General features: G+C 41.5%; 1 protein-coding gene across 28 annotated transcripts in view; it reads left to right on the top strand.

Moving 5' to 3' along the window:
• The window catches only part of TENM3 (teneurin transmembrane protein 3), a 2,371,016-nt gene that overhangs the window by 1,828,908 nt on the left and 520,602 nt on the right, over positions 1–21,506 (top strand). For 25 of the 28 annotated variants that reach the window (XM_053252610.1, XM_053252608.1, XM_053252605.1 and 22 more), the window contains one exon: positions 17,088–17,366. The exons of the other annotated variants lie outside the window; for them this stretch is intronic. In XM_053252610.1, the coding sequence (XP_053108585.1) occupies positions 17,088–17,366 (279 nt within the window). The remainder of the gene's footprint in view (positions 1–17,087; positions 17,367–21,506) is intronic. 28 annotated transcript variants of the gene reach the window in all.

The following is a 21,506-nucleotide window of genomic DNA, read 5'->3' on the forward strand; positions in this document are numbered from 1 at the left end:
TGCAATGGAAGGAGGGAGCTCAGCCAGCTGAGAATGATTCTTCAGCCAGATGAGAATGATTGGATTGCTCACTGCTGAACTCTGTCCTGCTCAGACATGGGGGAAGGGGGATGGCTCTATCTGTCTTGCATCCCCTGAGGCTGTATCTGGAGGTGGAAGTGGGGTGGGAGACAATACAAGGAAGATAAGAAAATGGCAGGATTGTCTATGCAAACTCTGGTATTGGCAGGTATATTCAGAAGGTATGTGTGTGTATAGAGAGAGTTGTGTTTGTGTGTTATTTTTCACCATAGCAACTTTCATTCCTTTCACCTATTACATGAGGCACAATATTGCACTACTATCACTGGATTGGGGCTAGAGTGCAAAACTTCTTTTATTCGAACACAGATGAACTCGGATTCACTTTTAAAGTGAATACATGTACAGCCATTTACACAAAAACATGTGCATGGCTGTGCACAAGTACAGCATAGAGGTCCGATTCCCATGTGAAAGGGTCTCTGTACTAACCCTTCTTCCCAGCATAGCCACAACCACATGGAAGCATTGCCAGGTAACTTCAGTATCAAGATCAGTTAGATGGATTGGCAGCCTTATCAATTTAACGTGCTATTGCTAAGGATCTAGATCTGGATTAAATAATCTACAGGTTTGCAGCTGCTAAAGCAAGGAAAGTGAGATTTTGAGGGGGGAAATATGAATGAGTAGCCCATGTTTAATTTCTGTGTATGTTATAATGTTGTTTGTGAATTAAAATTATTAAAATATTGAAGTAATTTTAGTAAAATGTACTGAATGAAGTAAACAATAAAGACATATAATAATTTATGGTTTTTAACAAAAAAAACCAAAACCCAACCCTGTATAAAAATGGGCGTGGGGGCACTAGAGCAAAATTGGCCAAGGGCACCACCACAACCCCTTGAGCTGGCCCTGTTTCATTGTCACTGCTGCTTACAGTATCGAAGGCCAGGGAGAAGTGCAGTTTCATGCTGTGATACTGTATATAGTTTTTCACAAACAAGTGTTTACTGACTTAAATGATATTATTTCACTGATCATGCATGCCCCATCATCCTCTGTAACAACTAACTGTGAAGATTAGCTGTGCATTGGAAGTGCATTCTCCCTCCTTCAAAACTGCCGTGCAGCTGAAATATTGAATGGTTTCATACCTACAAAGTAATGCCAGCTAGGCTGTTAGAAGATAGATATTGGATGTTGGACAGCTTGAGAGAAAAGTATGTAAAACCTGAAACTGTCACTCTTCAGGATATTTCAGTCCTTTAGATGTGATTTTAGACACTAAATGGTACTGATGTGCCATTACCTCAGGGTACTTTCAGATCCAGTCACTGTGGCCCAGATCTATCTACAATAACTGTGCTGATTACTTGAAGAAGTTTACAAGTGTGAGTTACCACCAGGTTCCCTTTGATGGTCTCCATATGCAAATCATTTGTGGGCCAATTAGAGGCAACATGATCAGAGCAAAGCAGAACATTAGATTTTTTTATTTAACAAAGGGATTGCAATTATTTCTCATTATAATTAGAAGTAATCCCCTTGAATAATTACATCAGTCTATTGATGCATTGATTTTAACATTGTTACTAGTAATTGTTTATCCAGAAAGTACTTGTTTCTGATTTACAAGTTTGTTCCAGATGCTACTGGCCAGTTGAACTTCAAAATGTATACACGATTGCTTCAGGGGAGGAAATTACTGAACTCTTAAAAAAAGAATAAAAGAGGAAAAAGAAGATGGATGTGGTTTACATTTCTTGTACTTAGCACCAACTCCCTTACAAGCTACTTGATAAAACAGAGGATACTTTAAAAGCAGTAGCTGACATCCAGACTAACATTTTGCATGCAGTGGAAATAGAGTGATTTTGACCAATACCCATCCTTCTGCACCCCTCTGTGTCTAATGAAGATGTGTCCCTGCAGATTGTGGGACCCTCAAGGACATATTTGTGGGAGGCATGGTGAGTTGCAGAGGGAAGGGGAATATTGCCAAAAATTGCCTCTCCTCCATTGCATGCACACCAATTTTTCAAGAAGAAGCAACATTAATCTGGATTCCAGCCAATTTGGGACAAAAGTCAAACTTACAGATCTCCTACTGACACTTTCGTCTTAATTAGACCTGCATGCACATGTTGTTTAACTAGTGAATTGTGTTTGTTTAGCGCAGTGATCTTCACTATTTTTTAAGTGAGGGCCACTTTTGCAAAAAAACTTCAACGTGAGAGCTATTTCCCCTTCTGCACAGTGCTGTCTTTTCTCAGTGCTAGGAGGACCTTTTAATAGAGACAGAGCTCTCTTAAAAGCACTATGGCAAAAGTGCTGGGAAGAGCTACACTTCCCAGTCCTCCATATATGCCTTCCAAAATTGTGCAGAGGCTCAAGTGGTCTTTGTTTCTCAGAGGCAGTGAGCAAAATGCAGGACTCCACAGTTGCCTCCGCAGAGGGCCAGGAGGCCTGTGCAGATTAGTCAGCTTCATCCAAAGCTTTGCTCAGGCTCAATTGACAATTAGTCAGGGAGCTGCACTTAGGCCTAAATAAAGCCCTCGCTCTTGGGACTTGCGATGAAAAACTCGGAATTGTTTGAGTAGTGAATTGTGTTGTATCATTAGTAACATACTACCAACATGTCCCTATTTTATCATTCAGGTAAATGGAAAATAGGGACATGTTGGCAGGTATAGAAGAGGCGGTGGGTTTTTTGGATGGAATACAGAATAGTGTCCTTATTTTGTTGCTTATGTAGTGCTTCTCACAGAAGTGTATGATTTGTGTAGCTATCAGTCAGCATATAGTACATGGGGTTTGGCTGAAGGACTAAAATGCCAATTCCTTAAATGTTTTCTGTAAAGACATATGGTGCTATCTAGTTGACTGGTTGGTCTTTTAAAAGCATTTGGTATGGACTATTGGCTTCTTTTAATGCTTGCTATTTTAGCAGCTGTGATTACTACCTGTAGGTTTGATAAAGTTCAGCTTACCCTTGACTATTTCTGCATTCTTGCATAGTGACTCGTGAATTAAAAAGCATTTGCTTCCCATTGTCTTACAGGGGATTTATTTTGTCCAAGGCTGCAACAGACATTTTAATAAAAATAAAACTATTAGTCATTCTAGCATTTAAATATTAACCTATTTATGTTGACTATTGTAGAAATAATTTTAGTTTGGTATATTGTAGAAAACCAATATAGTGTACTGAGTTATGAGGTTGTAGAATTGTTATGAGTAAATTTAATTTGTGAAATTACTATAAAATTTCTACATTGTTTAAGCAGTTGCATTTTATAATGCAAATTATAGAGCAAGTTAGTATCCAAGGTGCTACAGTAATTTTGTCTCCAGATCAAATAAAAGCTGAATTAACTAATACTGTTTGGATTGTTTCTTAATGATCTGCTGTAGAGAGACATTTGCATTACTTGATGCTCTGCATTGGTTCCAAATTTTAGCACTTTTCTAGCTATGGATTTTTGTTTTAGTATCACAAAACAAACATTTGATAGTGATAATTTAAACTAAATGTAATTTCTTCTGTGTAAGTGTGTGAATACAATGATTTGAATAGCAGGAGTAAATTGTGCAGTATGAATTTGTTTTTAAGCAAATTTATTTTGCATATTCTTTCTGATAGCAGTATTTGGATTTTCATAGAAGTCATAATAAAGTTAAAGTAAGCATGACAGCAAATTTGGTGCGAACTGATTTGTTTGAAAACAGACCCTTCATCATCTACCACCATCCTCAAGTTCAACCTATCCTGCTACATATAAAAAAGGAAAATAAAAGAAATTTACTGGACTGTAAGACTGTCATTTAACAGTGCTGAAAAAGCCTAAAACATTAATCAGAACTGCAGTGCTTAATTAATGTGAATCCAAAGTTTATTACTTTTTAAATATTAGCTACTCAACATGATTCATTCATAGAACAAAATGATTAATCTTATTCAGCTGCTATAAATGTCAGCTGCAGCATGAAAAGATTTAAATGGTCATGGTTTTCTTTCTCTTAAACTTTAAGTGCCTGTATTTAAACACAGCAGTTAAACAAATCTGTCGTCTTATTCTTACATACAACATTTAGCTCTACCCCTACCTTATTTCAGATTGATGACAAATGATTTACTATCTGATTTTAACCATTTCATTAGGAAGCAAGTCCTATTGATTTCAATGGAACTGACTTCCAAATAAGAGTGTTTGAGTTTGCAGACTTAATGATGGGCATGGTGTGTGGCTGTAGAGCTGGGAAGTTGGCAATAAATAGCAAGCACTGTATAAAGAGTAAATAGAAAAAATAAATTAAAAGTTGGAAAATAAAATTGGATTGCACCCATACTTGCTTTGAATGAATGGAAGCCACTTTTCACAAGTGCCATCCAGAGCTCAGACATGGGGGCTCCAATTTCCACCAGTTCTGTCCCCAGTCCCTTATATCCCCTGAATACCTCCTTCTGAAGATCGCCTCCCTTGTCTTCCATGCTGGATAGCGTGAGTGAAAAGCAGGGTTTGGATATAACCCATTGTCTACGCAGGGTTTTTTTCATATTGTAGAAGCGCCTGACTGGCAACCTCCTGAAGAAATTCCATTGTTATGGGGCAGTCAACCATTTCCATTTGTTAATGATACTTTCAAGAGAATAGTCAATTAATTTTAATAGTTGTGATGGTGTATAGGTAGTAAGGTAAACTCTAATACAGGACTGCACAATTTTGGCCCTCCAACTGTTGTTGGACTACAACTCTCATCATCATTGCCTGTTTGCCACTGTGTCTGGGGATACTGGGAGTTGTAGTCCAACAGCAGCTGGGGGGCCAAAAATTGTGCACCCCTGCTCTAAGATATATTTAGCACCTTGATATTTGCTTGAACAACTATGTGTGAAGACCATGCAGCCCTTGGAACACCAGAAAGAAGTTTGTCCACTTGGAACATATTCTCTTCCAAATTCAGTTTCTGAACAGTCCTAAGAAGAGATTATTATAATATAATTTTGAGATAGAAAATCATGCAGCTTGATCCAAATCTGACAAAAAAATCTGAGGCCAGCATCCAGGCAAACTAAATGCTGGCACAGCTACACAGGCACTGCAGGGAAAGGGGTAGTTTTTGTTGATCTTCCCTCTGAAGATCAACAGGTTTTTGTCCCCTTCCCTCTGAAGCCCACTGTGACTCCTGAAAATGAGTCCTGGAGGGGTGCTAGCCCACAGGTACACTGTTTTGGAAGTCACAGTGAACTTCAGAGGGAAGGAGAGATCAACAAAAATTGTGCCTCTTCTGTGGTGTGTGGGCAGCATTTCATTATTCTGGATGTTGGCCAGAAAAAAACAAACTTCTGACAAGAGAAATGTACTAGCCACCACTGCAGCCTGGCTTTCCAAGGGCTCTGATCAGGGTATCATCAGCTTAATGTGACATGTATTCTCAAACCTCCAGGTCATAAAATTTGCCAATCATCATTACCTTAGTCCTCTCAGGATACAATTGCAACTGACCTTTTCATACCCACTCTTTGTTAAAGTTGAAACAATGTAAGATTACAGAAAGTACCTTTGTGTGGTTGATTATGTTTGTTAAAAGTACCCAAGTACCCTTTGCCATGTTGGCATTAACAGCTATACACAGGCTCACAGCAGGTTAATTTGAACTGAATTAAAGCTCTAGAGGGGGGAACGTGAACATGACAGAGTTGATAGTGCTTACTTCTACAGTATTTCAAAATATGCCATTAAAAAAACCAAAACCCAGTAGCTAATAGAATAACTTCAAAAAAGCCACTGATTGTTATCACTTTCAACTGAAAACCAATTAATGTCTTATTGTTTCTCCAAAGGATTTCCAAAATAGAATAAAATATGATAAAATTATTTGGCATTTGGGTTGCTTTTCATCTTCAAAGTGCTTTGCAAACACAAACTAATTAATCCTCAGTACACCCCTGTGAGGTAGGCGAATCATTATAAAAATAGTCATTTGGGGATGGATTTTAAAGACTTTTAAAATGCTTTGGGTTTTTTATTTTGTATATGTAATTGTGATTTTGCAAAATAAATGAGGGACCATGGGTACATGGTTAAGGATGAGAAAATTAGAGGGAGGGGGAATTTTGTAGAAAGGAGGCTTATGTTGCTTATCTAAAGACACAAAATTGCCTAGAAAATATTTTTAAAAGTCTCCCAGTCTATGTATATTGTTCACTAGACTAGTATTTCTGCATGTACTGGTGATTCTAGTTATGGATCTAGGATACCTTTGATGTAACAGAGGCTTGGAGAAGCCCACCTTTGTGTGTGTGCTTGTGCTATTCAGACATAGAAAGGGACAAAGGGAAGACAGGGAATTTAATGCTATAGAGAGGAAAAGGCTAATCAAGTAACAAAAAAGGAATCTTAGCAGCAGCAGAATGAACAGTCAAGGTGCCTAGTTTGTCCATGGAAGATGGATAATAAAAGCAGAAAGGTGGTAGCAAGGCAAGAACCCTATGTATGTGCAGCACAAGCCCATATGTGGTGTGGTGTGGTGTAGTGGTTAGAGTTCTGGACTAGGACCGAGGAGACCTGAGTTCAAATCCCCTTTCAGCCATGATACTTGCTGGGTGACTCTGGGCCAGTCACTTCTCTCTCAGCCTAGCCTACTTCACATGGTTGTTGTGAGGAGAAACTTAAGTATGTAGTACTTGCCAGTCATCTGGGCTCCTTGGAGGAAGAGCGAGATATCAAAAGTAAATAATAATAATAATATGCACTAGGTGCTATGATACTGTTGCCACTACTTGGCAGCAGCTAACAAAGTGAGAAGGAAGAGAGCCTTGGAACTGGGAAAGGCTGATAGCCACATTAGCTATCACTCTTTTATGGTGGCTGAGGAGGAAGGATCCAGTCTATGCAACAAGGCAAAGACACAAGAGGCCTCTGGAGCAGCTCAAAAGAGCTGAGTCATTGTGCTTTATAGGATAACAAGTCCCTCTGCAGAAGCTGCATGATTGCTCTTGCACCATATTGTTTGGGCTAGCTCTCTTTCCTGCCTGCTGACAAGTGTGACGTCTGGTACATGCACAATTCCTGCCCACCACTTTGCTGTCACCCATTTGATTCAGTAATACACAAACACAGCTTACTAGGAAGTGTGTAACAGAACCCAATAGAAATGTGACAAGCTGTAAGAAGTGATGGACAACTGCCCTCGCCCGCCCCATAAGAAACTTGCATTGGGCGGCTGACTCAAAATAAGATGACTTGTTTCCAAAAAGATCAGGAAGTAGCACAATTTATTTCCAAGCTAAGCCAAATTTGCTTACCAGTTGCATTGCTAATCCCCTTCTCTCATCTGTTTCCTCAGCCCCCAGCCCCCATACATTCCCCCACTCTGTTATCACATTCCTTCCCACCATGCTTACTAATCTGGGATAGTATGCCCTTGGAAAAACTGCATTTCCAAAGGACTACCTTGACCTGGTCTGGTGGCTCACTGTGTAATCAGGGAAAGAAAGGGGTAAGAGACCTCCCTCTTATTTTCCTACCTTGAGACTGCTGAAGTGCTGTCACCACTCATGTCTGCTAAGTGGGGTTAGCAAAAAGGGGGTAGGAGATTTGGGGAATTGACAAGCAGCTGGTTGGGTGGGAAGGTAGAGATTTGTAGCAGGCTGTAGAAGAAAGTAAGAAGGAAATTCTTAGGAGCATTATAGGAAGCTGCCATATACTGAGTCAGACCATTGGTCTGTCTAGCTCAGTATTATCTGCACAGACTGGCAGTGGCTTCTCCAAGGTTGCAGGCAGGAATCTCTCTAAGACCTATCTTGGAGAAGCCAGGGAGGGAACTTGAAACCTTCTGCTCTTCCCAGAGTGGCTCTATCCCCTGAAGGGAATATCTTACAGTGCTCACACTTCTAGTCTCCCATTCATATTCAACCAGGGTGGACCTTGCTTGGCAAAGTGGACAAGTCATGCTTGTCCACTACCACAAGACCAGCTCTCTGGTTGGATTAAAATTTGAGCCAAATAAAAATTCTAGAATCATATTAGTAAGGTAAAGTTGTGCCGTCAGGTTGGTGTCGACTCCTGGCAACCACAGAGCCATGTGGTTTTCTTGGCAGAATACAGGAGGGATTTACCATTGCCATCTCCCACTCAGTCTGAGATGATGCCTTTTAGCATCTTCCTATATTGCTTCTGCCCAATATAGGTGTTTCCCATAGCCTGGAAAACATACCAGTGGAGATTTGAACCAGCAACCTCTTGCTCCCTAGGCAAGTTCCTTCCCCGCTGCACTTGCCTCTTATTTGATACAAGCATTACAAACCCCTGAGACTCATATTCCAAAAATATGAGTCTGGGCAACATCACTAACTGATGTTATTGATGAGTAGGATGAGTTGTAAGGCTAAATGGAAAAAGGACTTGTACCGAGCCCAGAAGCTTTTGAATCTGGGTATGAATTCATGGAGAGAAGATGGAGAACATCATATTGTAAGAATATTAAAATGCTAAAAGCCACCACTGTCCTTAGTCTATTAAGAAACTTACTTTAATGCTTAAAAAAAAATCCAAGGTTCAGAATAATTTAGGTGGCCTTATTCTGCTGAGTTTAGGATAGGAATGAAAATGTTACCTCCAGTGTGGAGCCAGCGTGGTGTAGTGGTTAGAGTGCTGGACTGGGACCAGGGAGACCCAAGTTCAAATCCCCATTCAGCCATGAAACTAGCTTGGTGACTCTGGGCCAGTCACTTCTTTCTCAGCCTAACCTACTTCACAGAGTTGTTGTGAAAGAGAAACCTAAGTATGTAGTATACTGCTCTGGTCTCCTTGGAGAAAGAGCGGGATGTAAATGCAAAATAATAATAATAATAAAATAATCAATTATAACTTTAGTCTCTAAAAGAAGCCTTATGGAATCACGAACACAGAATAGTGTTATACTAAGTATGCGGAATCCCTATTATTGAAAAAGTATTGTATAATTGCTGTGATGACTGATTGACATGAATAGCGGTATGTTAATTTCAGGAGCAATTTGCATATATTTACAAAAGAGGAGGCCAAAGGACAACAAATAGGGTAGTTGAGTATTTTACAAGGAAAGTGAAGTTGGCATCTTCATTCTCTGGTAAAGAGGGAGGGACGTTAGAGCTTAGAGGGTAGCATTTTCGATTCTAGAGAATGTGACTGTGATCCAGTTCAAATGACACCTGAAACTGTGGTTAAAACCTGGTTCTGTGCGATCTCCCAAACCCCTGGAGCATATGCTTTCTTCCCTTGCCCATGTGAACCTTGGTAGAATTTGACTTCCAGTTTAGGTTCAAAACAGACCAAGACTGGTCAGAATGTTGAACCAACTGGTTTGTTTTTATTATTATGTTAACCAATTTACTTGAAATTAACCCCTTCAAAACTTGGGTTCATATTAATGTTTATTTCAAGCAAGCTGGTTAAAATAAACCAAGACTGAATAAGTCAGTCTTGGTTTGTTTCTAACCTAAGCTGGAAGTAGAATTCTTCTGAGGCTCACACGGGCAGGGGAGGGAAGCGAGCATATTCCCGAGGCTCAGAGACATTGCACAGAACCAGACTTTAACTATGGTTCCACGTGACATCTGAAATAGCCAAAAAATGTTATACAGGTTTTTTGACTGACACCCTGTTAAGCAATTGGCAAAGCTCCCTAACCTAATTCCTTTATTTCTAAAATGGAGCTTTTCCTATAGTGTGAAATACCTGAAAGTCTTAATCAGCTAATGTCCATAAAGTGCCATCAGCTTACTGAGTTGACAGTGTTATTTATGTAAGTGCTAAGCATTATTATCAATGTGATTACCTCGAAAGGTGATGATGGACTAGTATCAGTGGTCTTTGCTTACTCTTTTCCCATTTTTAATTTCGCTCTTTTTAACCACTTTCTACATTTTGAATGTTTAATTGTTTCTGTAGTATTGCATTATACCAGAAGAACATTCATGCGACAAATCTATTTGTGTTGGTTCATTTTACATTCATGTCATGTAACAATTTTTTAAGGCCCCCCATCTTGTTTTTTCTTCCGGTTAGCACCTTGTAACCATTTCCACCCATCTCCCCCACTCCACTAATGAGATTTGGGCTTTTTAGCATTTCCACTGAGAGGAAAAGGCATGTGTAGTGAAAGAGCCTACTCCATAGTACTGGATTTGGGAAGGGCTTCTATCTCATGAATAATGGAAAGGGAAAGAGCACTGGTACTCTGAGGCTTGCTGTTTCTTTCAGAAGTATCCTCATATCATATGCTCTTCTACAGCAAGTACAGACTTTTGCAGGTCTCCATCACTTATGATTTACTGGGAGCAAACAGTAAATGCCAGCTCAGAGCCTCATGTTTTTGATATGCAACAGAGCAAAGATTTGGCATAGATGAGAAAGAGAAGGGACAACAATAGAAAATGAAAATGGGAGCTAGAGTTTTTCCAATAGCAGTAAAGATTCCCACAACTCCCCTAAAAGCACTTCTAAGGCCAAGCAAGAGGGAGATTCTGTAACTGGCTAGAAGTCCTGTTTCTTCCTACTTCTTCCCTCAAAGTGTGTGGTGAGGAAGAAAGATGGGGGAAAGAGTTGGTGGGGCTTCAGGACAGAACAAGAGGCTAGGGTCCTGCAAAAGTCTTCTAGACTTCAACACATCATCTGGGACAAGTGACCAATCTGAACATAGGGTCAAAAACAAGACTCATACAAAAGATCTTATATGGGACTTAAAATTATGCATCTAGTGTTCATGATGAACTAGTTGGTGAACACTTCTTACTCACCTAAATAAACCTCAGCTCAATTTCCTCTAACTTCCACTTAATTTATCATATATTAATGGTGATCTTGTAAACTAGCTGCTGCAGTACACATACAGGATGTCCTAACAAGATGCATCTGGTTCCCGGAAGCTCTGTTGCCCCCCCCCCTCTCTCTCTCTCTCTCTCTCTCTCTCTCTCTCTCTCTCTCTCTCTCTCTCTCACTGCTCTTTGTAGCCTGGACTTAAAGGCTTTTTGAGCCCCCCCTCCCCCATTGCAAATTAAGTATCATCACCTAAACACCTTTGGAGCCTCTCTCCCCCCACCCCACAAGTTAAGCATCATCCCCCTACGCGCGCGCGCACACACACACACACACACAGAGACAGAGTATTTTTCATGCATGGGTTCTTGAGGGCACAAACTGCAACTGAACTCACAAGAATGTAATAATGTAAAACAAGTATATTTATGCAAATATTCATTTGCCAAAACATTTCAACACACAACTTAACATATTCCCATCGCCCCATATATCTTTACCTACTCTCCCCTCTGTCTCTGAAAGATCCAGTATTAAAACAACTGAATTTGCAGAATGTAAAGATGTAAAAAACAAGGTAATTTTTCAGGGGAGGGGTGGAGGGAAGCCTTGGGATTTTTGTTGCTTTTTAATGAAACTTGTGGGCTGGGTGGGAAAGTGGACCCACAGTTCAGAAAAGCAGGCAAGAAGTTGGGGCTAATTTGCTTTTCTCTTGCAGTGCTGCAATAAATATGACTGAACAAAAGATTGTTTTTAAAGATGCTTCCCATACCATATGCACATACCATATTTGGCATCGGGCTGGTTGCACAAATGTGCATAGAAATAAAATAAATAAATAAATTAAGTAAGTAAATAAACAACAGCGAAGTCTAGTCTCTGAGAAGACAGAAACTGCATCAATCTTCCCCCCGCCCTGCCTCAAGAAAATAAAATAAAAATCCAAAAACAAAGGCTGAGAGTGCTGGGGAAAGGAAACTAAAACTGCAGTTTTACAGGAGAATTGGACAATGAAAAGGTTAAAAAAACTTCCTGTCTCTGTTTCTCTCTCTCTTTCTTCCCCTGTCCCCTGTCTTTTTCCTCCGTCTCTGTTTCTTCTTTGCAAATATGTGTTTTCTCTCTTTTTTTCAGTATAGCTTTGTTTTCTCTCTGTGTGTTTTTCTCCATTCCCACTCATACCTGTTTTACTCACATGCAGTCTCTTTCTTTCTTTGATTTTTAAACTCAGCTCACAGTCAGTCAGATTACCCATGAGCTGCTGTGATGGAACACTGTTGAAAGGAGAGAGGTAGGGGTGGAGCACATGACACAACAAATGCTGGGTAGCCAATGGGCAGCCTGTTTGTAATTAGAAGGCAGCTCCTGAAGCAGGAGAGCAAAGCCTTGGTTGGTTGAGACACTCTTCCTCTCCTACACATTTCCAAAATGTAGGCAGCGGGTGCGGCAGCAGTGGCAGCCAGGAAGGGAGAGCTGAGTTTGGCTGCGTGGATGATTTGGAGCCCCCTCCCCTGAGAGTGAGGCCTGTGAGGCCACAGACTTGGTTCCCCAAGTCCATGGGGAAGAACGTCCCTGAACAAGGGTGGCACTGCTTGCAGGCTAGCCATTCATCAGATAGAGCTGTGGGGGCTTATTAATCATTGACAAGCCTGCACAGCTGTACCTGATGAATTGCTAGCTTGCAAACATCACAGTTCTCATTAACTCAGGGACTGGAGATGTGTGCCGGACCGCCGCTTTTCCCCTTCCGGTGCTCGACTTTTTAGCAAAGTTTTTTGGGTGGCAGCGTTCCTCCCTGCCGCCCCTGCCCCCATTGTTGCCCGGCAAAAGGGGAAGTTGAGTACACGCATGTGCCTGTTGCGGCGCACGTGCGCCCGTCGCTGCCATGCTGCAACGGTATATGTGGCAACATGCTGCATATAGCAAGGCAACGTGTGACGTGTGCAGCGCGTGTGCCGCAACGGGCGCATGTGTGCACTCAGCTTGCACTTTTGCCGGGCAACGACAGGGGCAGGGGCGTCAGAGAGGAACGCTGCTGCCCCAAAAACTTTGCTAAAAAGTTGAGCGCCGGAGGGGGAAAAGCGGAGGGAGGGTTAAGTACTACCCCCCGCCCTTAAAGCTACATACCCCCCAGTGCCAGACCGCGCCTCCGTGGTTCCATGCACATCCCTATCAGGGACATGGTGGAATGAGAAAGAGAGGAGTAATGTAATTGCCAGGAACCCTGAGGCAGCTGCATATTGTTTAGCGCAGCACCACCCCCACTCATTTGGAAGGACCATTCTTATGTAAACATCGCAAACTTCCGTTATTGTGTACTTCTTCTTTGGGTCGTATTTTAGCCATGTGAATTGTGACTTCAGGAAATTGGCATGAGTATGGGGGTTTGGTAATCTCAACTAACTTTCCTTTCTATAAGCCCTTTCCAGTCCTCAGTCGGCATATTAATTTTTCTCAGAAAGGCCAGTAAACAGCCTGTTTTATACTTACCTTTAAAAAAATTAGATCTCTGAATTGTTACTTTACTAATGTAATTTTGAGGGTTTTTAAAAACAGTTATCTATATATTTAATTCTCTTGGGACATGCGTGCCCAGGATTTGGCGGCGGAACTCTCGCGACATGCTGCGAGAGTTCCAAAGTGAGGACTGAGGAGGAGAGGGGGAAGAAAGTGTTGGTGGTGGCTGGCTGGCTGGTCGCCCAGTGGAGGATGGGGGAGAGAAAGGCGGCGGCGAGCAGTGGGCGGGGGGAGAGAAAGGCGGTGGTGGGCAGTGGGTGGGGGGAGAGAAAAGCCGCGGTGGCAGGTGGACGGGGGTGAGGAAAATTGGCGGCAGCAGGGCCCTTCTTGGCCGCCCACCACGGCTCTGTGCGGGGGGAGGAACGGGAGGGGAGGAGGGCTGGGGAGCGCGGGCCGGAGGGAAGGGGAAGAGAGGAGAGACCGGGACAGGAGGAAGAGGGAGGGGGAAACAGCCGGCCCCAAAGTACCGCACAGATGCTCTGTGCGGGGTTGTCTAGTTGGATTATTGTTTGCCCACCTTGAATATCTAAGAAAGAAAGAGGATAAATGTTAGTAATAAATATATGTTTTAAACCAACTATTCTTTGTTCTTTGTATGCAGCATCAAGCAAACACACCACAGTTATAATTCTTACAAAGGAGGTTCTCTTTATTTGTGGGAGTTCTGTTTCCGCCTATTTCAGCAGATAACAAAACCCTGAATAAAGAAATTTCAACCCTCTGGGAATTGGGGGTTAGGTTTCTAAGCACACTGAAGTGTGCAGAAAAGCAAAAGAAAACCCCGAGGGAACAGAAATAAGCAAAGTATCTTGCTCTTCAGCTCTCTAGCAATGTCCCCCAAACATCCAAACCCTCCAAATTTTGTTCTTTTTGGGGGGTTTTGGTTTTGGTTTCTTTCTTTTCTTTTTGTAGAAAAGAGCCACAAAAAGGCTCAGCACTACAGAATGATGTCAGAAGTCATTTCTGGCTATTCAGGAACAGCGATACGTGAAAATAACTCTATTTTCACCCTTAGGGGAAAAAGAAACTGGATCCCGATTCCCTATCACCCTGGAAAAAAGCATACATTGGGAGCAATGACCACTCCCGCCAGTGGACTAATGACACTTTAAATGTCACATGCAGTTTGGCCCTAGTTGTGAGAAACAGAATCTAGCTTTGGCAGATATGCCTGGAAATTGTTTACGCTAACTGCAGTTGTTATTCACAGTCAAGTACTACGTAGTTCTAACCTTGGGACTTGCACAATGACTAAATTGCACTGATGACATCTTTCATTGATCATTCAGGAAGCTCTAGATTTCAGCCTTTACACAAACTTTGATAAGCTACATAGCAGTGATTCTTATTTAAACAGGCTCTTCTAAGAGCTGATGTATTTACCAATTCATCCTCCCTAATGGCCTTCACACAATTTACTCACCAGTATAGCTATTTACTGCTGTGACAGTTGCCTTTTCACCCTCCATGCATTTTTGTTCTGTTAGTTATTCACAACTCAGTGATAAGTACTATTTGATTTGTAGCTAATTGCGGCAACGGTTTTTCATTATTTATGAGTGTCCTAGTCAGAATCCATTTACAATACTGACTGGGATAAAACTGATTGCAACAACTGATATGACCACAGCAATAAAGTAATTAACTGGCACACTTGAAAGCTGTCAAGGTCTGGGGCATTAACTCCTTTTGCATTCATGAACTATCCATTCTTCTGTACATGTGTAGATCTTCAGATTCCCCTTTCCCTCTTCCCCCCTTACCTGTTCTGTGCTTCTGAAATTTACACATGTTTAAAATATTCACACAACAACATACCTAGTAAGAGCACCAGAATGCTTCCCAGATTTTAAAAAATTAACCTGCAGATCTAGCAATATGATAATCTTGCTCCTAGGATTCATACTTCAAAGCTTCTCTGAAATAGCTGCAACAAGCATGCTACAATATATCATAAATATGACCGAGGACTCCCGGAAATAAAAACAAGCTGAAAATATAGTATTTACTAGCAGTAATGTTTTAAGTGTCATAATTTAAATAAATTATTGAAGTGTCTCAAGTTTATTGCAGCTGATTTATTCACATAGCTGCTTAGAATTCAGTTGTATATCCATTCAGTTCCTCCCACCCCTCCTGTCTAAAAAGAAAGAAAGATCAAAATTAAATTTAAAAAATATGTCCTATTTGCATTTGACTAAAACCATCAAACCAAACATTGAAAGTCTAGAGACAGAAATGCAGTCATCCATTGCTAGAGTCCTCCATGTTCTTTCTCAGGAATTATACTGTACTTACTTGATTTTAGGTGTTCAGTCAGTTAAAGCAAAAATATTGAATAAAGATGAACCCTTATTCTAATTTAATGAACATTGTTCTAGAGGGAAACAATTTTTTCTTATAATGACAAATAGCATCTCGATGAGAAAGCATCCTATTTCTTAGCACTTTAGCCAGGACAGAAAGAACTACTGACAAAATACTAGTTACTTCCACATTTTAATAAAGTTAAAAAGGACTGTTAGAATTAATCATTTTATATTCTGAACAAGCTTTTCTTCATTTACAGGTCATTCTGTATTTCTTTTCTACCTGAGATAATTCCTGATGAGCTTAAGTAGTTGATTAAGAATGAATAAGAAGGAGGGAAAGAAATGGGTCACTGCAGATTGCAATAAATAAAAGGATCTACCTGCCACCTAATGGCGCAGCAGGAAATGACTTGACTAGCAAGCCAGAGGTACCTGGTTCGAATCCCTGTTGGTATATTTCCCAGACTGTGTTTCCCAGACTATGGGAAACACCTATATCGGACAGCAGCAATATAGGAAGATGCTGAAAAGCATCATCTTATATTGCACAGGAGGAGGCAATGGTAAACCCCTCCTGTATTCTACCAAAGACAACCATAGGGCTCTGTGGTTGCCAGGAGTTGACACCAACTCGATGGCACACTTTACCTTTACTTGACCATAGCTCATGTTGCGCTTAACAAAAGATTTTTTGATATGTAACAAAAGATATTTGGATATACATTATTCACAGTCCTGGCACCCTTGGTTGCACATATCTGTGGTTGGGTCATAGGGACCCAGTTTCTTTATCCATGGTTTTAAAAATAGGCAGAATTCGCTTATCCATGGGTCCTGGGTAGCTAGAAATTACTTATGTCATTTCTGGCCAACATTTTGCAGGATGGAGCCATTTTGTGGCTCTAAACCTCCTCACCCCCACCTGAATTTTTTTTAAAAAAATAAATAAATCAGAAATTTAGAGGATTTGCAGGTTTTGGGACCCTTTCTGGAGAGCTGCGGGCCTGGAGAGTAAGATACTATGCTTTATTCTCTTTATTTCTGCTTTTTTTGGACCTTTTTTAAGCTCAAGGAAGCTAACCACTTTTCCCTCTAACAGGGATTCCCAGATGTTGTTGACTGCATCTCCCAGAATCCCCAGCTGCAGTGGCTTTTGCTTGGGGATTTTGGGAGTTGCAATCAACAACATCTGGGAATCCCTGCTAGAGGGAACATTGAACCTAACCCCCCAATTCCCACTGACTCAAAGTTTTCTTATTCACCATTTCCATATTCGCACCTATAGGCAAGAAGGGTTACCCACACAAATAACAAGAGCCATCTGTACTTGAAAAAACCTGTACAGTTAAAGTGTGTTTACTTTAAGGATTCTGTTTTCTAAGGGGGGGAAAAACAGATTCTTATGTTTTGTCATCTTTTTTTCTTCCCTAATCAGGACAGAATTTTACCCTAAGGCAGTTAGGAGTTTGTGAACCAGCAACTCGAAGAGGACTGGCATTTTGTGCTGAAATGGGGCTCCCCCACAGAGGTTACTCTATCAGTGCAGGGTCAGATGCTGATACTGAAAATGAAGGAGTGATGTCTCCAGAACATGCCATGAGACTTTGGGGCAGGGGGGTCAAATCAGGCCGCAGTTCCTGTCTCTCAAGCCGTTCCAACTCAGCCCTCACTTTAACTGATACCGAGCATGAAAACAAGTCGGACAGTGAGAATGGTAAGTCTTTCTGTGCGTGATAAAGAGAAATATTTTGACATTTGTATTTTATGCAACTCTTATTTTTAATATGGCCATGCACTATGAACAACTTTGATTAATGCCATTTTTTCTAGGAAGAACCAGCATCCAGTATTGATCACTTACGTTGTACAAGCAACCTGTGCAATATTTCACCAACCATTTTGAAACATTGCATTAGAAAACAGATTAGCTATGACTTATCTTGGTCCGTGTCATCTGTTACCTTCTATAGAAGAGCAAAAAAGGAAATTTATTCCCAAGACTAACTTGCATCCGTCGTAATTTTTCCTAACAAATCTTAAAAGAACCTTCTGAATCTGAGAATGGATGAATGAGCTCACAGAATAATTTATTAACAAGTTTCAAGTGATTGAAGAATAAATTTGATCATGCTTGCAAGTTGATGAGAGGAATAGGAATTGTGATAAAATGGAAAGAGTGTCCTTTCTGCTTGGAATTATTATGCAGTTAAAATCCACAAATATCTAAAGATAACCCTCGCATGTTGTAAGAATTTGGAACATAGTATTTCTACATGAGGTTTTCTTAGAAGTTAAATGTTAAGAGTCCAGGCATTGTTCTAGGCTGAGCAATGTGTTTCCCACAGGCTGCATGTAGCCTCTAAGGTATTGTGAACAATTTCAATATTTCTTTATACAGGAGAGGGACCATATCTCAAGGGCTGACCCATGCTCATTAGTGCCTGAGGCAGCATAGCAAAGTGCTGTCTCCTTCCCTTATCATTCCCTTTGGTGGAACACTAGCCACTGCCACAGTGTCTCCTTCTTGCTCCCTGACAGATTTTTAAAAGGAGGAGAGGAATGGTGGCTTAGAATATCTAACAGGAAGGAGATGCACTAAACCACCACTCCTCTCTTTTAAAAAATCCAGCAAGAAGAGGAGGATCAGTGGCTGGTGCATCACAGCATCAGTGGCTGGTGAGTGCCACTCCAGGGCAGGGTCAGTGAGGGTGGGAAAATACAGCAGCAAAACTTACTAGCTGCCCTTACCCAAAATGCTCTACAGAGGCTCACAGTCAAAATGCTCATGCATAGAGGCCAGCTAAGCAGCGGGTATGGGACAGCCTGCCTATGTGATGCTGGATAGGTTGATTCTGCCCCGTAGAGCTATTTGGGTACATGAGGCAGGTAATTTTGCCACTGTTTAAAGCCATATTCCTCCCCCCCCCAAGCTCACCCCACCCCCCGAGCAGCACTCAGGTACAGTGTTCTCTCTAATTTTTTTCATCTGTGTGTGGAATGGGTTTTGTTCTGGGCGGCAGTATCAAGGCACTGTGTGCACACATGCATTCAGAATTGGATCCTGCTGATTCAACCTGAGCGGCATCTAAAATTAAGTGAGTAGACATCAAAAAACGTGTGAACGCACGTATGCGCGCACACCTTCAAGGGAACACTGATCAGGTACTACTGCTTTAGCAATCAGGGTGTATGTGTACAGAGACAGGATAAAACCACAGAAGTGGCTGCTGGTTACAGGACACTTGCCACGGGTCCACCACCTCTGTGAATCTACTGCCTGAGGCAACTGCTTCAGGTAGCCTCAGGTCAGCTCAGCCCTGCAGCATGGTGCAGCATGTATTTTGCACGAAGAAGGTCCCACAGACAATACTGGGGTTGATGGATTAACAGTCTGGCTTGCAAGGCAGTTTAATATGATCCACGTGGAAATGAGGCTTATTTAGAGAACTTCCTAATGAATCGGACCCAGATGTTGAAGCTCCCAGGCTTCTTTATTTTGGGTGGGTGGGGGGCAATCAAGGTTCATTTTTGATTTCTAAAGAAGAAGCTCTCATTTGAATTTCTATAAAACTATCATTAGTAGAACTTGTGCTCATCCCCAGTCACTCAAGCTTTCCATACCTTAGGCTTGATAGTACAAGGAAGGATGGCTAATTTCTTAATCTAATTTCCTGTGGCATGCAGAAATAAAGGAGGGAAAGTTTTTCCTGGCATGGAGAAGTAAAAATAAAAGCTCTATGTGCTACATTTGTGCTCATCTGGCTATTTCTTAAAGACACAAGGGCAAAGCTAGTAACCAGAGTTGGAAATTCCAATGTTTAACTATGACTGATTCCTTGGTAATTAACTCTTATCTGTGCTCAAGAATGTAGCCAGAGAAAGAGTTAAATATTTCTCTATGAAGTTATTAAAGTATCATTTGTGACAATAAGAGTAGAAGTGTATGGCTACTTCAGATTTAGTGCAGGGACTGGAGCCAGCTTCCAGTGCCAGCATAAGAGGTGTGCTGAGTGCAATCCTTTGCTCTACTGCTGCCATGAAATAAAGCATAAGATCAGTCTCTTAGCTCAGGAGCCAGCAGGCAAGAATAAAGAAGCTAAAATAGTTTTTAGTTATTGTAATTTATGAGCCTACAGAAACATTTTAGAGAGGGAGTTTTATTATTGTTGTTGTTATTGTTGTTATTCATTTTAAGCTCCAACTACATAAGGCATCTGCCACATTTAGAAACTGTATGTATATTATGACTGAATGCAACTAATATGCAGATATTGACCATGCTATCCTTCTGCAGCGCTTAAGTGGGCTGGGCATTGGGGGCTGTTCTTCAGTGTTTCTGATCCTATCTCACTGGGCGATTCCAGTCAGTGTTGATTGGGGGTGAGTGTTCTGCACCCTGGCCCCTTTCTTGTAGGCTTCCACAGGTCTCAGTCCTTGCTCCCATTCTCTTTAACATGTACATTAAGCCACTGGGCCTAGTCATCCATCGGTTTGGGGTAAGTTTTCATCAATATGCTGATGATTCTCAGCTTTATATCTCTACCCTTGGACACACAGGTGATGCCATACATCTGCCGGCTCAGTGCCTAGAAGCTGTCAGGACCTGGATGGGCCAAAACAAGCTCAGGCTTAATCCCTCCAAGACCGAGTTGCTCTTGTTTAGTCTGAGATCTCACCAATTGCTGTGTGTGAGTTTATCTCTACATGGGGTTGCGCTTCCCTTGAGAGATAAGGTTCGTGATCTGGGGGTCCTTCTGGACTAGCGGCTCCTGATTGAACAGCAGTTGGAGGCCATGGCCAGGGGTGCCTTTGCCCAGCTTTAGCTAGTTCGCCAGTTACGGCCTTTTCTTGACTGGCAGGCCCTGGCAACAGTAACTCATGCCTTTGTTACCTCTCATTTGTATGACTGTAATGCACTTTCCCTAGGACTGCCTTTGAAAATGATTCGGAAGCTTCAACTAGTCCAGAATGCAGTGGCTCACCTCATAGGTGGCCTTAGATTTGATAGTGTCACAACTCTTTTACGGTCGCTGCACTGGTTGCATGTTCATTTCCAGGTCCAATTCAAAGTGCTAGTTCTCATCTACAAAACCCTTATGGGCTTAGCACCTGTAAGCAGGGGGAGAGTAACTGGTTCTATCCACCCCCCGGACAGTACCTCCAGTGACTGTTGCTGGTATCTATCTTGTGTTTCTTTTTAGATTGTGAGCCCTTTGGGGACAGGGTTCTATCTTACTTATTTGTTATTTCTCTGTGTAAACTGCCTTGAGCCATTTTTGGAAGGGCGGTGTAGAAATCAAATCAAATCAAATCAAATCAAATCACTCACTCAATCAATCAATCAATAAAATCTCCAAGATTGCCTCTCTTGGCCAGTTGTATCTCGACCTGTGAGGTCTTCTCAGCTTGCCCTCCTTAGTGTCCCAGGCCCTGGTATAGTGTGTGGTGCCTGGGCCCATGGGAGGGCCTTCTCTGTGGCCACCTCTCTTTGTAACACTATTTCCCCCAAGATTTGTTCAGCCCCCTCCCTGGCTGCTTTTAAGGCCCTTCTTAAGACTTAACTGTTTCACCAGGCATTTCTTAATTAATTAATTAATTAATTAATTGTTATTGGCCTAGAGTCTTTGGAGGAGGCGGTATAGAAGAATGAATGAATGAATAATAGACAGCTGTTGGTCATGCTTTATATTCTTCAGTGTTAGCCAGTTGAATAGATTTTATACATAGCAAGAATTCATTGAATAATTGAGCTAGAAACCAAAGTAGTAAGTAGAGGAATAGGGTGAATTGTGGAATGAAGGACTAAAATGTAGAAAACATATAAAGCTGCCTTCTACTGAGTCAGACCATTAGT

Source organism: Hemicordylus capensis, chromosome 5, assembly GCF_027244095.1.
Source record: "Hemicordylus capensis ecotype Gifberg chromosome 5, rHemCap1.1.pri, whole genome shotgun sequence".
Classification (NCBI taxonomy): domain Eukaryota; kingdom Metazoa; phylum Chordata; class Lepidosauria; order Squamata; family Cordylidae; genus Hemicordylus; species Hemicordylus capensis.